The sequence below is a fragment of the Arvicola amphibius genome, chromosome 5, assembly GCF_903992535.2.
Source record: "Arvicola amphibius chromosome 5, mArvAmp1.2, whole genome shotgun sequence".
NCBI lineage: Eukaryota > Metazoa > Chordata > Mammalia > Rodentia > Cricetidae > Arvicola > Arvicola amphibius.
In genome coordinates, this window is record NC_052051.1 from 25,859,214 (window position 1) to 25,875,878 (window position 16,665).

A 16,665-nucleotide genomic window follows, 5' to 3' on the forward strand; every position below is an offset into this window, starting at 1 on the left:
AAGGTCAGCTTCTCTGTTCCCAAAATGTCTATTTGCCTTCTTGCTGTCTGACATATAAGAGAGGACCTTCCCAGAGCAGAAGTGTGAAGAAAAGAGAGAATCTAGGTGGGGAGATGGCTCGGTCCATAAAATACTTGTCCTGCAAGCACAGGGACCTGAGCAACCTCCTGAACTCACGTGAAAATGCTGGGTGTGGTGGTGTGCATTTGCAGTCCCTGTGCAGGGGTGGAGACCAGAGGACGCCTGGGGCTCAGTATCCAGGTAGTCTAGCCTGATTGGTGAGCTCCAGATCAGGGAGAGACTCATCTCAAAGAAGACAGATGGCGTCTGGCCTCTACACACATGCACACATGTGTGCATCTACACACACACACACACACACACACACACACACACACACACCTATGCATAAGAAAGGGAAAGATTAGAAGCAATGCTCCAGGTTTTCTAACCATCCTGAAATATGTGCTGGCTGTACCAGCTTCCGTTTGTTTCTGTAACAAATCCCCACAAGCACAGGTGGCTTCAAACAGCACATGGTTACCATTGAATTGCACAGTGGGGAAGCCAGGAGTGCCAAATGGGCTGACGGGATTTGGCTGCTCCTGGAAATTTGGGGGGAGAGGGATTCCTTCCTTGCCTTTTCTGGCTTCCAGAGGCTGCCTTCACCTTTAACTCATGCTTCTGCACACCACCTTGAAGCTCTACTTTCATCTTCTGGTCTCCCTGCATCTTCATCTACTGCATCCTCTAAAGGACACTGGACTCACCTAAATAAGCCAGAATAGTCCTTCCACTTCATGATCCTAACCATATTTACAAAGTCCCCTTTACCAAGGCAATATTTTTCTCAGCTGCCAGAGATTCACACATGCACACCTTTTTCAGGGGCCATTACTCTGCCTCCCAAACTTGGGCCTGGATACTGTATGGTTTTGCCTTCCAGAAGCTGGGTCTGTCAGGACACCACAGATGACTTCTCTCCTGTTGAGCCATACTAGCCTATAAGCTAGACCTCCCTCAGGGATGCTGGCCACTTTCCATGGCCACGCAGCCATCATGATAGATACAATGGTCTTGGGTCTAAAGGTGAGAGTACTGATAAGAGGACCTGGTACTTCATAAAGGATGCTCTTGGTGGCCAGGAGGGAGACCTGACAGGAAGTAGAAGGTGGTAGCCTTTCTGCACATCACCTCAGCTGAAAGTTCTCAGCAGTTAGCTTCAGTCATGGGGGAAAGACGGGATAGTGACAATGGGACAGAGTGCAATGACTCTTCTGTGCTACTGCATCTCCCAAAGCATCTACATCATAGCATCCCCTAGGGTCACACAAAACCCTGAACTTACTGAAGTCAGTCTGCATCCCTCAGTAGCTCATGGGTCTAACCTGAAGAACTGGGTCTAAGAACAGAGGAGACTAAGGCTATCTGGGTTTCAATTTCCATTCTCGGGAGAGAAACAAGGTGACTCTTATCCCCATTTTCATGCTACAACCAACATTTCTGTGACCATGAAAGTGCAAAGATCACTGAACAGCTGCTCTCCAGCAAGGGTCAGCCACTGACCAACTCAGTTGAGTTTCTTCCAACTCAGTTCCAACCCTAATTAGTAGGAGGTACTGTCAGATCCTACAGGTTGGGAGCTCAGTCCCCACAACTTCCTGCTTTCCACACTAGATGCCAGATGGAAGTTGTAGATTGTTTTAGTCAGGTTCACTGGCTGCCTATAAGCCAGACGCCCCATGGCTCCCTCCTTAGGTTCCATTACTTTGCTCAAGCTGCTCAGAGAACTCAGGAAGAGGGTGGGGTTTACTGCTTCATCATAAAGAACACAACAAAGGAGATGATGACAAAACGCAGTGGGAAAGGGGCCACGTGGCACTTCCATGTCCGCTTTAGACTCTGTAGAAGTTGCCACATAGCCAGCTATCTGGAAGCTCTCTGAACCCTGTCCTTTGGCGTTTTATGGAGACTTTATTGCCTAGGCATGATTGCTAATAAACTGGGTGGGAAAACCCAGCAAGGTCTATCTTAGGAAGATTTTTTTTTTTAGTCCTCTCTATGTGGCTTTCCTATGGTTAGGATCTCACTGGAGTGAGGAGGCCCTTATCTCACACACACACACACACACACACACACACATATATTATACCACAACAGTCTTTATGGCGAGCTCCCAGAAAAAAAGGGGGGGGGAATAAGTTTGCTATGGCCTACTTAGAAAAGACATAGTTTAGCTTTTATGGCCTGACTTGAGGAGAGAGTCATAAAATGGCAACCATGGACAAAATCTAAACCCAGCATCATACATATATATAACATGTGTTTCTCATATTTATAATCACACATACACTCACCATAACTTACCTGGTCTGTAACCTATTTGATTGCTCTCTTGCTTTGTGGTTTGGAATACATACTTTGGAGTCTGAAAGCAAAGCCCAGGGTCTTGTTTACAACCTTGCAATAGAAATTTATTCTATTTCCATTCAGCAATCCATGGAAAGAGCACCCATCCCTGTCCCACCGATGTTGAGCTTGGCCACGAGACTTATTCTGACCAATGGAACATTAGTCAAAGCAAGGGAAACAAGTTTAGAGAGTGGTTTCTGATCTTACCCTCCAGCCTCCGTCCCTGATTAGAATGTGGCCTGAGGAAAATGAGTGACAAGAGGAGCAAATCTGGACCAGCCCTCAGGGTGGCACCAAACCCAGCTGAGCCCAGTCCAGGCTGACTGAACCCCAGCTGGTCCTCAGACATGGGAAGGAGAAATAATTATCATCAGCTTTTGCTTCCTGGATATTACGGTAATGGCTGACTGAGGTGACTGGGACAGGCTCTCCCTGGCTCCACTTTTTTTCTTTTTTCCTTTTTATCTTTATCTTTTTCTTTCTTTCTTTTGTTGAGACACGGTTTCTCTGTGTAGCTTTGGCTCTCCTGGAACTCACTCTGTAGACCAGGCTGATCTCAAACTCAGAGATCCACCTGCCTCTGCCTCCTGAGTGCTGGGATTAAAGACGTGTGCCACTGCCACCTGGCCTGGCTTCATTTTCTTAATAATTTGTCCTTTGCAAATTTTTAAATTATTATATTTTGAGACAGGGTCTCACTATGTAGCTCAAGTTAGTCTCAAATTCCTTATCCTCCTGCCTCTGCCTCCCGAGGGCCTGAATTATAGGTGAATGCTACCACAGTTGACCAGCTTTTAATTTTTAAACTTATTTATTATTTATTGCAGGGGGTTGGCATTGCCACAGCACTCAAGTGGAAGTCAGAGGACAAACTGTAGAAGCTGGTCCTCTCCTTCCACCATGTGGGTTCCAGGGGTGAACCACCTTTATGAGCTGAGCCATCTTTCCAATGCCAGTTTTTAATTGTAATGAAGTACAGTTAGCAAAACTCACTGGGGGTGGGGGGCGGTGCTAGACAGATGGTTAAGAGCACTTACAGCTCTTGTGGAGGACCTGGTTAGGTTCCCAGGCACAACCATCTGTAACTCCAGTTCCAAGAAATTGGATGCCCTCTTCTGGCCTCCTCAAGAACAACACCAACATGCAGCAAAATGTACATACTTATAAAATAAAATCCTTAAAAAATGTGTGCATGTGTTTGTGGGTGGGGCAGACCATGACAGAATACAAACAGAGGTCAGGAGAGAACCTCAATTGTAAGTCCTCACCTTTGACCTTTCACCTTATTTGAGACAGGGTGTTGTTTTCATCTGTGTGAGCCAGGCTAGCAGCCCTGTAAGCTTCCACAGCCTCCACTTCCATTTAGAGGGGTGCTGTCTGCTCCCATTTAGAGGGGTGCTGTCTGCTCCCGTTTAGAGGGGTGCTGTCTGCTCCCGTTTAGAGGGGTGCTGTCTGCTTCCACTTACAGGGGTGCTGTCTGCTTCTGTTTAGAGGGGTGCTGGGCTTGTACTACCCAGCTACTTTTTCAGGGGGAAGGGTATGGGACAGGGTCTCACTATGTAGACCATTCTGGCCTCAAACTCACAGAGATTTGTCTACCTCTGCTTCCCTGGGAGTAGAGGCATGCCCATTATGCCTGGCTCATGCCCAGCAATTTATGACATACCCTTTCCAGATGAGTTCCAACATCAGTACAGGTTTAGAATTTGTTCATCTTCATGAGTGATACAAAGGAGAATGCTGGGTGGTGGCACATGCCTGTGATCCCAGCACTAGGAGAGCTGAGATGGAGACTGTGCAATTGGGGGACTGTTTTAGCATAGACAACAACAAAGATGAAACTGAAATAATAAAGACCTCTCCTTTCTTGACTCATCAGGGACTTGAGCAACTATGTCAAAGAAGCTGAGAATTTCAAACTATCATATATGTTGTGGTTATAGTATAACGGCAATAGACACTATATGCTGTGAAATAGAATCTACAATACTGGTTATACCAGATGGCTTAGTAAAGACACATGCAGACAAGTCTCAAGATCTGAGTTTAATCCCTGGGTCCCACATTGTAGAAGGATAGGATCAGTTACTGAAAGTTGTCCTCTAAATTCTGTATGTGCAGCAAGGCACGTTAGTCATATGTGCACACTCACTCACACACACACACACACACACACACACACACTAAATATATGTAATAAAAATGTTTTAAAACTGATAACATTGGAACTGGGCAATGGTGGCACCCACCTTTAATCTCAGAACTCAGGAGGCAGAGGCAGGTGGATCTCTGAGTTTTGATGCCAACCTGGTCCACAGAGTGAGTTTCAAGACTACACAGAGAATGCTGTTTCAAATATATTTATTTATTGATATGAATATATTCTTTTACATTGTTTCTATGGGTATTTTGCTGCATGTGTGGCTGTGCACCATTTGCAAGCCTGAAGCCTGCAGAGGCCATAAGAGGGCATCAGATCCCCTAGAAACTAGAGTTATAAACAACTGTGAGCAGCCACGTAGGTGCCGAGACTTGAACCCTGATCCTCAGCTCTTAACTGCTGAGCCATCCTTCCAGCCCCATCAGTGTTCTTCCTTAAGCAGACATAGCGGTAAGAGATTTCCAAGATTTAAGCCGCAGTAGAACTGGTCACAAGTTTGCAATTCAGAGTTAATGCAAGACTGGTAAATCCTTCCTGTTTCTCTAGCTCCCTGCCCTCTGGGAATATATCTGCTCTTTGGGATGGTTGTGACGGGTACAGTCATTTACTGGTGTGTGTTTCAAGCTACATAATAAGCCATCCCCAAGACTAAATCAACTAGGTTCAACCACGTAGTTCTTTTGCTCTGCACACTGTCAATAAATTATGCTGTCCAAACTATTTTCATTTTCATTCATATGTGTAATGTCAGGTGAAACTTCTAGAATGCCTCTAGGAACAAAGTGGACCTGTCGCTATAGGGCTCTCCAGCAGGACACCTAGCTTTCTTTACACTCTGGGGTGGAAGAAGCTGCAGAGCCTCTTAAAGCCTGGATACAGAACTGGAAGTCACTCGTTCTTCATTCTATTGGACAAAGCAAATAACTTGACCACCATATTCAACAAGAGGGAAGAAAGTTCACCTTTTGATGGATGAACCAGTTGCTCATGATGTGGGATGTCCTTCTATACATGTGTTGCTTTTATTGGTTGATGAATAAAGCTGTTTCTGCCAATGGCTTAGCAGAGTAAAGCCAGGCCAGAAATTCGAACAGAGATAGAGATACAGGGAGCTACAGATATGATAAGATAAAGGGTAGAATCTACTTTGAAAAGAAAAAAGGGGATGATATAGATACAATAAGATAAAAAGATAGATTATTAAATCTACATTTAGAAAGCAACCAGCTGGGCAGTGGTGGCACACACCTTTAATCCCAGCACTCAAGAAGGCAAAGGCAGGCGTATCTCTGTAAGTTCAAGGCCAGCCTGGTCTACAAGAGCTAGTTCCGGGACAGGCCCCAAAGCTACAGAGAAACCCTGTCTCAAAAAACAAAACAAAACAACCACTAGTTTTAAATTGGACTTTTGTATATTGTATACAAATTTTGTATATTGATACAAATTTGAGATTAATTTTGTTAAAACAGACTGTACATGTTTCTAATCTTGTTCAAGGTATTGTACCTATACAGCTCATTTAACAATGTAATGCAAATTTAGGTATGTTTTCTTTCTTTTTTAAGATTTATTTATTTATTACATATATAGTGTTCTGCCTGCATGTATGCCTGCAGGCCAGAAGAGGGCACAAGATCTCATCACAGATGGTTGTGAGCAACCATGTGGTTGTAGGGAATTGAACTCAGGACCTATGTAAGAACAGCCAGTGCCCTTGACTGCTGAGTTAGCTCTCCAGCTCTTAGGTATGTTTTCAAGGTCAAACAAAGATATATTTTAGATAGACAGGTCATCTTCAGACACTTCAGAGATCTACCAAATATGGCATTTAAGATGTTTTAATAACATAGGTTCTTTTTCTTTTTTATGACAATGTGGCATGTCTGCTCCTGGCAGCATCAATCTACTTCAGAGAAGATGATGAGCATCAGTGAAACTCCACATGGAGTTTGCTTTCTTTGTGGCAAAAGTAAGCCACTGGGCAAGAAAGTGCCCTTGCCTTAACTGCTGATGGTACGCTGTGATATGGGATGTCCTAATGGGACAAGCAGGGCACAAAAGAGAGTGACTGCCAAACCTTGCCCAGACAAGGCAGGAAAGTCCTTCAAAAAACCCTGCTTCATGCCGGGCGGTGGTGGCGTACGCCTTTAATCCCAGCACTCGGGAGGCAGAGGCAGGCGGATCTCTGTGAGTTCGAGGCCAGCCTGGTCTACAAGAGCTAGGTCCAGGACAGGCTCTAAAAAAGCTGCAGAGAAACCCTGTCTCGAAAAACCAAAAACAAAAAACAAAAAAAAAACCCTGCTTCATAGAAGTCTGTCAGATTTTCTAGGCCTATACAACAAAGATGGATGCCTCAATGTTGCAGAGGAACTTTGGGTGATTGTCCAGGCAGTCTGCTGTTTCTGTCATTTCTCACAATTTTTGGAAGTCATTTGCACTTCCTGCTTACTCAGTTAATATTATCTCCTTCTTGGATCTCTGAGGGAGTTGAAAACTAGATACAGTTATAGATTTCCTTGTTTACCTGATGCAGAAAGAAAATTATTATAAAAAGTAAATTAGGTACAAGACTTTAGACTCACCAAGATAGGATAGATATGGAGTATTTTCTCTGAATTTGCCAAATATAAATGGATTAGACATTGTTGATGTATTTATTGTCTCTCTATATATATTGTATATAGTCACTGTAGTTATTGTATATAGTTTTCTTATATTAGTTTAGCCTTTTTATTTTAGACAAAAGGGGGAAATGTAGTGATATTTCATTTGTATTTTAATAATTAAGCTTGCCTGAAGATTAGAGACTAAAACAGCCATACTGGTCAGTTTTATAGAGCAGGCAGTGGTAGCACACACCTTTAATCCCAGTAGCCACAATAGTTAGCCAAAGAAACTGGGCAGTAGTGGTGCATGCCTTTAATCCCAGAACTAGAGAGGACTATAAAACGGGAGGAGACCCGTCTCATCTCAGTCTCAATTTGACAGTTCCAGGAGGTAGGATTGCCATTTCGGTCTGAGGTAGAGGTAAGAGCCAATGGCTGAATGCTTTGCTTTTCTGACCTTCAGGTTGAACCCCAACTTCTTGCTCTGATTTTTATTATTCATGCTAGATGCCCATACAAGGATGAGAAGGCTGTTAGTAGACATTTATGTAAAAGAATCTACCAGAGTGGTGGTTGACCACAGTGGTGGTCAGAATTCAACTGTTCCCTGCCAAGATGCAGAATGAGATAACTAAAACCCTCAACTGTTGTGAACAGTACCAAGAGCCGTAGCATTCAGTAGCAAGGCTAAGTGGGTTTTTTCCCCAGAGGCGCTCTCTCTCTCTCTCTCCCTCTCTCTCTCTCTCTCTCTCTCTCTCTCCCTCCCTCCCTCCCTCCCTCTCTCTCTCTCTCTCTCTCTCTCTCTCTCTCTCTCTCTCTCTCTCTCTCTCTCTCTCTCAGGCTGGACTAAAATTTACCAATGCTGGCCCCACCCCCGCCAGCCCTTTTTGAGCCAATACTGGAAACTAAAGCTTAAGATGGTTAAGTGATTTGCTTCAAGTCATACATTAAGCCAGTCAGAATGGAGAAGTCTACATCAAAAGATGTCTCTTTCTAACCAGGCGGTGGTGGCACACACCTGTAATCCCAGCACTGGGGGAGCAGAGGCAGGCAGATCTCTGAGTTTGAGGCCAGCCTGGTCTACAAAATGAGTTCCAGGACAGCCAGAGCTGTCACATAGAGAAACCCTGTCTCAATAATAATAATAATAATAACAATAATAATAATAATAATAATAAAATTTGTCATCATTTAGCAATCAAGAAAATGCCACAGAGACATGCCCACAGGCCAAACTGAGGAAATTCTGCAGTTGAGGTTCCCACTTCTCTAGGTTGTGCCAAGTTAACCATGAAAACCAGGACATGTTAATCCCACAGACGGGATGAGAAAGGCCACTGACCCACATTATCATGGCCAAAGTAATCAAAGCAAGCCTTTTATTTTTTAATTCCTGTACACTGGCTGTCTCTCCCTAAAATTGATTCAAGAGATCAGTTCAGGAGTGGGGGCTTCCAAATGGAGGAGTTGGCAGGCAAACAGATGGGGTTACAGAAGCGGAACATAGGCATAACAAGTTGACTATACCAACTTTCTGAAACAACAACAAAAGATGTCTTTGCAAAAGATGCCGTTCCGCTTAAGTATTGCTGCTTTTCAGAGACTCATTTAACAGTGTATTGTTTGAGGGACTTACCATCTGCGTGAAGAAATGTACATGATCATATAATGACAATTATTTTCGAATACTTCCTATGTACGATTGACTAAGTGAATACTCAACATAAATCAGTTATAAAAGTAATCTAGAAATCTGCCCCATTTTAGAGACGACAAAAAGCCAGGGTAAGGTGAAAGACAGTCCTACCTTCTTAGGGATTACAGCCGATTAGTATTATTAGTATTAGAGGATATATAATAGTCAAGTAAACATCTAAACACATAATTACAAATTACTTGGAATCCAGCTGCTGTTAGAGAGGGTTTACCAGGCCTTCTGTCTCACAATTAAGGTCTCGGGTAACCCTAGCAACGGGTCTTTCTGCCAATAGTAAAGATGGCATCCAGAGAGCGCGCCTGTTTCTACACACCCCAATTACCCACAATGCAAAAGGAGTAGGGGGAGGAGCCCTGTCTGCCAGAAGTTAATATGGCTCCAATAGTTACATCGTATTCTCTCTTTACCTGCTCAGAGACCTCACTGTTAAGACCAGTTTTCCAAGGAGAAATTAAGTCTCCTTTACCTCCTCACTAGTGCGGCTACAGAAGCAACTGAAGCGAAGTGACCCCCTTGTGGAGTTACAGTCCGTACCCACGGAAGCACCACTTCCGCTGACGTCATCACGGCGACACGTGGATCCAAGATGGCGGCGGCGATGGTGAGTGAAGGAGACTCCGGGAACCGGAGCTGGAGCAGGGTCCCCTGGATAGCCCAGGACCTTCCGGCACCCCATGCCTGGTCCCCAGCCTGCTTCAGAACCCCTGCTCGGATTACCCTTCACTGGGTTGGCCCCTCACAAAATCCCTTTCGCCAGCATTGGCTTCCACCTAGGCTTGTCAGGGCCTGGAGTTTTAGGGGAGGTGCCGCTTGGAAAGAAGACCTCATATTAGTGTCTCCGCGGTTCTCATTTCGGCTTTCGTTCCCGCCCCCTTGTCACCCCTATTTCCCAATTTTCACCTCCTGGCCTTGTCTCATTCCGAGAATTCCCCGTTATTTCTACCTTCGCTCCTCCTCACGTTCAGACCCAGCTCTCCCCATATCCCCATCATCTTGACCAGTCTGAGGATGCTACCTCGCTTCGGACCACCTCTTAGCCCAAGCCCTGTCCTTACATGCACCCTCAGCTGTCCCCATAACGCAACTCGCTTGTTTGCTGCTCTACCAGGGCACCTCGTGCCCATCTTCCATCCCCAGGCCCTTTCCTCCTGCCTTCCTGTCAAAACTCGTTACCTCTCCTAAAGTGCTTTTATCCGATTGGCTCTTAAACTTCACTGTGCATGGAAATCTTAGGTTGTGGATGGGGAGGCGTGTTAAAATGCAGTTTCCTGAGCTTCACCCCCAAAGAGTGCAGTTCCATAGGGTTAGGCAGTGCTCAGGAATTTACGCTTTCCCAAGCAGCCCTGTGATTTGAATGGAGGTGGCATTTTGTACTGCTGTTTAAAAACAGCTCTGGCCCCCCCTGTCCGCATCCCCCTCCCATGCCATACATCTCCTTATAGATGAAGACTCGCTGTCACGAAGCTGACTGGACTTGAGGCTCTTTATGGGTGAGAGTGGGTGAAGTGACAGCTGTGCCTGGAGGGTGGGTCACAGTTTGCTGGCTTCTATTATGGAACCACAGAATTAAATTTTGGAAGGACTGGTTTTTCTCTGAGAAATTTAGCTCAAATTCTGTTAGCCAAGGAATAAGAACCAAGGTGAAATTTCCTGGGTGGCCCTGTATATTGCTTCCTCAGAAGATAAAATTTTATTTCATCCTGATAGTGAATGACAAGGAAGACCCAGAGAACAAGCTTGTGACATTTGACTCCACCAAAGGAAAACTCATGCTTAAGCTATGTGGTGTTGGTTTTCTCTAAACAGGGCCAGGTTAATCAACTGACAGGATTCCCTTCTGTTAGCAAATTGCTAACTTAATTGTTTTTTTTAAACAGTTTTCTTTTTTATAAACCCAGAAGTCAGGTAAAAGATTTCATGGCTTGGGGGAGTATAGCTCATTGGTAGAGCCCTTTCTGAGCCTACACAAGAGCCAGGGTTTGTTCTCTGGCACTGTCTTGGGGGGAACATGTTTCAAAGCTTTAGCTGGTTTCAGTGGCCTCAGACTTCAGTCTGAATCAATGAAGTGGGGACAAATCCCCAGGATAGAATGTTGAACCCGTTTTCTCCTTTGCTTCATTCAGAACAAGGCTGATGGGAAGACAGGAAGTCACACCTTTTCTTGCCCATAGAGAGTTCAATAAAGTGATATTTATGGCACTGCACTGGGAAGTTCCAGCCCTGTACAGAGTTTTAAGAGTTTATAAGTTAGCAATATGTGTTTCTAGTATGTATTTTATTTAATCAGCAAATATTTGAGAGCCCAGTCAGTGCATGGAACCAATGGAACCAGGTGTATAGTTGTCAGAGGGGCAGGGTCCTACCCTTGTGGAGCTTCTTTGGTTTGCAGAAACCTGCAGTGAGGCAGAGAAATAGTGTAATGGAGAGTGTGCTATATGCAGAGGCCAGATTTAAAGGCACACAAAAAGCTGCATGTTTAGTGAGAAGACACAGAAGCAAGTTTGTGCAGAGGTGTATGTGGAGTCCAGGTAGATGGGAATTTGGTCTGTGCCAAGCACGTTACTGCACACAGAAGTCAGAACTATCCCCACGCCTTCATACACGTAAGCTATTTTGCAACCATTTTGGGTGGGGCATATAGATCTCTTTTGGGGTGGATCAGCTTCTGAGGCAACTCGTGCTGAGAGGAACTTAGCTAGTGGACTGGGTGGCTATGTGAACAGGCTGGGGCTTGAGGAAGCTGTTTACTTTGAACGTTAGAGTTGTAGATATTACAGTTCAAGGGCTTTCCCCTCCCTCCTACTGTCATGAATGGTTCTTCCCCAGCTGTACAGCTGCCCAGGTCTGGTAAGCACAACGTGTTTCCTGAGTCTGCAGAGTAAGACTTCTGGCTATAGGGAAAGGAGGCCAGGAGTTTGTCTTCTGCCCTGGATTAGACCACCCTATAAAGTTACAGGATAGAATTCATCTGGCTGGGTCAGAATTGAGAGCAGGCTCATATCTCATTACAAGAAGCTACTCTTGGGAATATTTTAATGGAACTTGGGAAATGCCCATTGAGTACATTCATAGGCATATAATATTCTATTTTCCTTATATATTGCCTGCCTCACACTGTATTAGCTTTTATTATAGTTTTATCTCTATGGATATGATTCATATACCACAAAAATCGCCCCTTATTAAAAGATCTTTTTAAATTTTATGTGTTTGCCTGCGTGCATGTATGTGCACCGTGTGCATGCCTGGTGCCTGGGGAAACCAGAAGAGATGACTGGAACTGGAGCTCCAGATGGTTAAGCCACCTTGTGGGTTCAGGGAAGCAAAGCCAGATCCTCCGCGGGAGCAGTGAGTGCTTCTAACACTGAGCCCTTGTAAAGTTCACAGTTCGTGGGGTCTGGCGTATTTAGAGGATCGCTGTGTATTTCCAGCACATTTTCATCGACCTACAAAGAAGCATTCATATCACTCCCTGGCTTTGCTCCTCCTAGTCTCTGAGAGCCACTGATTTTCTCTGTCTCTGAGGCTTTACCTTTCCTCATTTCATATAAAGAGAATGTACAATATGTGGTTTTTCTTACCTAACTGCTTTTACTTTTCCATGGCACTTTCAAAGTTCATCCATGTTGTGTGTAACATTCCTAGTACTTTATTCTTTTTAAATGGCTAAACCATTGTGTTGTATGGATAGACCACAGTCTCTTTATCCCTTAGCTGCTTGGAATAATCCTGCTGTGAACTTTGTGTGCATCTGTACATAAACATGTTTCAGTGTTCCAGGATACATGCCTAGTAGCAGAGCCTAGGCCGGTCTATCCTAGTTTGAAGACGTTTATTCCATGTAGGGCGGAGTAATAAGATGACTGACACCAGGCTGGAGCCAATACAGGTGGTGCTGATAGGGCAGCTGGATGGAAGTGGAGCAGGAGGCGGGCAGCTCCTCTGACTCTGTTTCATGTGTTTCATGCTGTCTCCTTTGGGCTTTTAGAGCATCAGTCACACTGGAGAAGGAGGCAAAAGCTTGGCTCATTGTAGTACAGGCATTTATTTCATGTGTGGCCTGGCAAATGGATTTGGCTCTCTTGGTCTGTTTATGTAGATGTCATATGTGGTATTAATACTTGAACTTCACCTGGGGGTGGTAGTACATGCCATTAATCCCAGCACTCAGGAGGCAGAGGCAGGTGCAGTTCTGAGAGTTCTGTCAACCTGGTCTACATAGGGAGTTCCAGGCAAGAAAGAGATCGCCTTTAAAAAAAAAAAATGGACTTCCATGTTTTCTAAGTTCAGATGGAATGTTCTGCAGTGAGTGCTTACATCGAAGCTACTTTTGCTAGTGTACTGTGCAATTGAATTTGTTTGTACCAATCACTGTTCTTGTGCTCCCTCCCCTCCAGGGTGTTGTGTTGGGGATATTTTCTGTCTGCTTCCTTGAGTTGCCTCACCTGGGACATATTCTGCAGGAACCACTGTATCCTGGGAACTGAGTGTCTATACCAAGCTTTGGTTAATGTGTTTCTCCGAGCAGTTTCTTTTAAAGGAGGCCCCCAGCCCCCAGGAAATGCAGAGGAGATGGCATTTAGTTGCCTCTTGGTCTCTGTTTTACAACTTGAACAAAAGGTCTCCTTTGATCTTGGAATTAAAGAAGTGGGTTACAGAATGTTGGAGAAGGTTGAGTTTTGATCTCTGGGCACTGGCAGGGAGGTGGGAAGGATCCAGGATGAGCAGAGCCATCTGGCCACGGATGGTAGGGGCCACTGCCTTCTGCTGCTTTGATCCCTGAACCATTTGCTGTCACTATTGTTTCCCAGATGGAGTGGGGGACACCCAAGACTTTCTCAATTCCACCTCATTCCTCTTCATTGCTTCCTCTGTGCCATCCAATATGTCCAGTTTGATTTCTCACCTACATCCGCTGCCTTAAGCTGACAGAGCCTCCCAGGCTTTGAGGTTCAGGTATAGGCTGGGTGTAAAAGCCGGGGGTAGAATTACTTTTGTGACTGGGCAAACTTCTTGCCTCTTGAAGCCTTATTTTTTTTCTTAATATTTTCATTGTGGTAAAATAGATGTAAAATTTGCACAAGTTCAGGACGTTCCCTACATTCAGTGTTACCGCAGCGCCTCCTCCAGCCATCTCTAGAGCTTACCCACCATCCATACTGAATCTAGTCCCATAATTTGGAACTGGGGATGAGACTCCTCAAAAGAATTATTGTAATAGTGATCGGAGTGCCTTTGTAGCCAGCATCCCAGAGTTGAAGTGTTGTTGGCCTTCCTTGTCTGGGCCTACTGTCTGCGGACCTAGGAGCTACTTTGTGAGTGCCCCCGAGGGCAGGGAAGAGCAGTCATTTTTGCAGTGCTCTTCTTTGGGGTTTCTAGCTGCGCACAGCTTTGCGAAGATAGTGTTTCACCTGGACTTCCTTCTTCCTGACAGGCCTCCCTAACCCTCTCCATCTCCTTCGAAGGTTTTTAGTCTTGCCTTGTTTCTGTTCAGCTGTCATGTCTCTGTTCTGAAGTAAAGGCTGCATTTTTAGTTGCTAGTGGCTAATTTAGTTCTGGGTATTTTGTTTTATTTTCATGTAGCTGGGTGAGTTCTTTAGCTTCTTGGGGGTCTTGGTGAGTGGTCTTTAGTTGTCATTGGCCTCATTCACCTGTGGTTGAATTCTTAGGAAGCTTTAACTAGTTGGATAATTAATTTCAGTTAACTGTTGGCAAACAATGCCTTGAAAGCCTCCCTACCCCCACCCCGGTGCCTCAGTTCCTTAATCTGGGGAGTAGTCCCTGACCTTAAAGTGGTGCTGCATGCAGAGAGGAAGAACAAGATAGCAGGCTCCGTGTGCCGTGGGAAAGGTGCTGCTTCTTCTGCAGGAAGGCACAGAAATGGCCTGTTTAAGATTGGTCCCAGCTGTGTGGCTAGTTGATGCTATTTATAGGAAAAGCTGGAGAGGCAGAGAGCTCCAGAAAAGAAGAGGTTAACATCTGGTCACAGAAATGCTAGTGGATGAACAATTTTCACTTCTCAGGAGAAACTCCCTGTTTTCTTTGGGAGAGGTTAACTGTCCACAGTTTTCAAAAAGGGCAAAATTGGCAGGATGAATATTTTTTTTTCCTAGTACCCTTCCCTTAGGTTGCTATGGATGGGGGGGGGGGGTTGCTGGTTGCTTTGACCCCAAGAATTAAAAAAAAAAAAAAACCAAACAACAACAACAAAAACGGAGAGACTGATTCTTGGATCCCTTGAGCTTTTCAACTTTCCAGGTCACTGGTACTTTTGCCAGGGGTGGAGTGTTAAATTACCTGCAGAGAGTTCTCGATTGCCATCATCTGGTTCCTGACAGGCTGCCCCTACAGTCTTGTGATGCTGTGGAATGGACTGCCGCTTATCTTTTAGGACTCTGGCCGTACCTGACTTGGTGCTGAGCTTCACCACAGTTGAAAAGTGTGAGACAAAAGTCAAGAGATGGGGGCTAGAGAGATGATGGCACAGTGGTTAAGAACACTTGTTCTTGGTGGGTGCCATCCATGATTCCAGTTCCTGTTCCGGGAGAGCCAATGCCTTCTCTGACTTCAGGAACCAGGCATACATGTGGTGTACAGATACATATGCTGGCAAAACACTCACTCGTAAAATTTAATAATAATAATTTTGACAAAAGACCAAAGAAGACAGAAATTTCCCAGTATGCAGGGATTCTGTATCTTTTACAGAAGTGAACTAGGTGCCACCATCCTCTCAAGCTTTGGGACCCATAAACTGCTAAGTCTTCAAGCCTTCTTAAATCGGGCAACATCCTAATATTAGGACTTTTGACATCAGGATATGTAGCTTTTATCAGCATCTTGTGGGAGTTTACAAGACTCCCAAGGTTAGAATTGCTGATTTAGTTATCACCTGAAAACCTGGTGGCCAAATTTTCTGTTCTAGACATTTCAGATGTCTCCCATCTAGGTAATTTTACAGGCAGTGCATTTCCTTCCCTTAAAATATAAATGGAAGCCAGGCAGTGGTTGGCACACACCGTTAACCCAACACCTGGAAAGCAGAGGCAGGCAGATCTCTGTGAGATCGAGCCCAGAGCAAATTCCAGGACAGCCAAGATTATACCGAGAAATGCAGTCTCAAAAAAACAAAACAGACGAGAGAGAGAGAGAGAGAGAGAGAGAGAGAGAGAGAGAGAGAGAGAGAGAGAGAGAGAGAGAGAGAGAGATGTATTACTGGGAATGTTGCTCAGTTGGTAAAATGCTGACCTAGCAAGCATTAGGCCCTGGGTTCCATCTCTGTCCAGCCCTGCATAAACTGGTCATAGTACTGCATACTTGTAATCTTATCATTGGGATAATGAAGATAGGACAACAGAAGTTCAAGGTCATTCTGGGCTATATGAGACTCATCTTAATTTTTTAAAAAATTTATATGTATCATTGTGTATAATGCTGATTCATGTATATGGGAAAGTGTGTATGAAAATATAAAAATATGACACAGCACCAAAGCTACAGAGAAACTTTGTCTCGAAAAATAAAAATAAAAAACCAAAAATATGAAGAAATACATAATCAATATGTACAATTTTAATTTGTTAATTTTTTTAAAACCTGGATAAATTACTTGGCTTTGCAAGCTTGGCAACGTGAGTTCAGTCCCTGGAATCCAAGCAAAGATGGAAGAAGAAAACTGTCTTCTGACCTCTACACACCCTGTAGCATATAAGCACAGATGGCATGCACACCGCAGACACACAATAACAATAAAGGAAAAACTAGAAAAG

At 44.5% G+C, this 16,665-nt stretch overlaps 1 protein-coding gene across 2 annotated transcripts in view; it reads left to right on the top strand.

The window, feature by feature from the left end:
• Positions 1–9,275: 9,275 nt before the first annotated feature.
• The window catches only part of Tm9sf4 (transmembrane 9 superfamily member 4), a 43,335-nt gene continuing 35,945 nt past the window's right edge, over positions 9,276–16,665 (top strand). For both annotated transcript variants that reach the window (XM_038329378.1, XM_038329380.1), the window contains exon 1: positions 9,276–9,497. In XM_038329378.1, the coding sequence (XP_038185306.1) occupies positions 9,483–9,497 (15 nt within the window). In that variant the 5' untranslated portion in view covers positions 9,276–9,482. The remainder of the gene's footprint in view (positions 9,498–16,665) is intronic.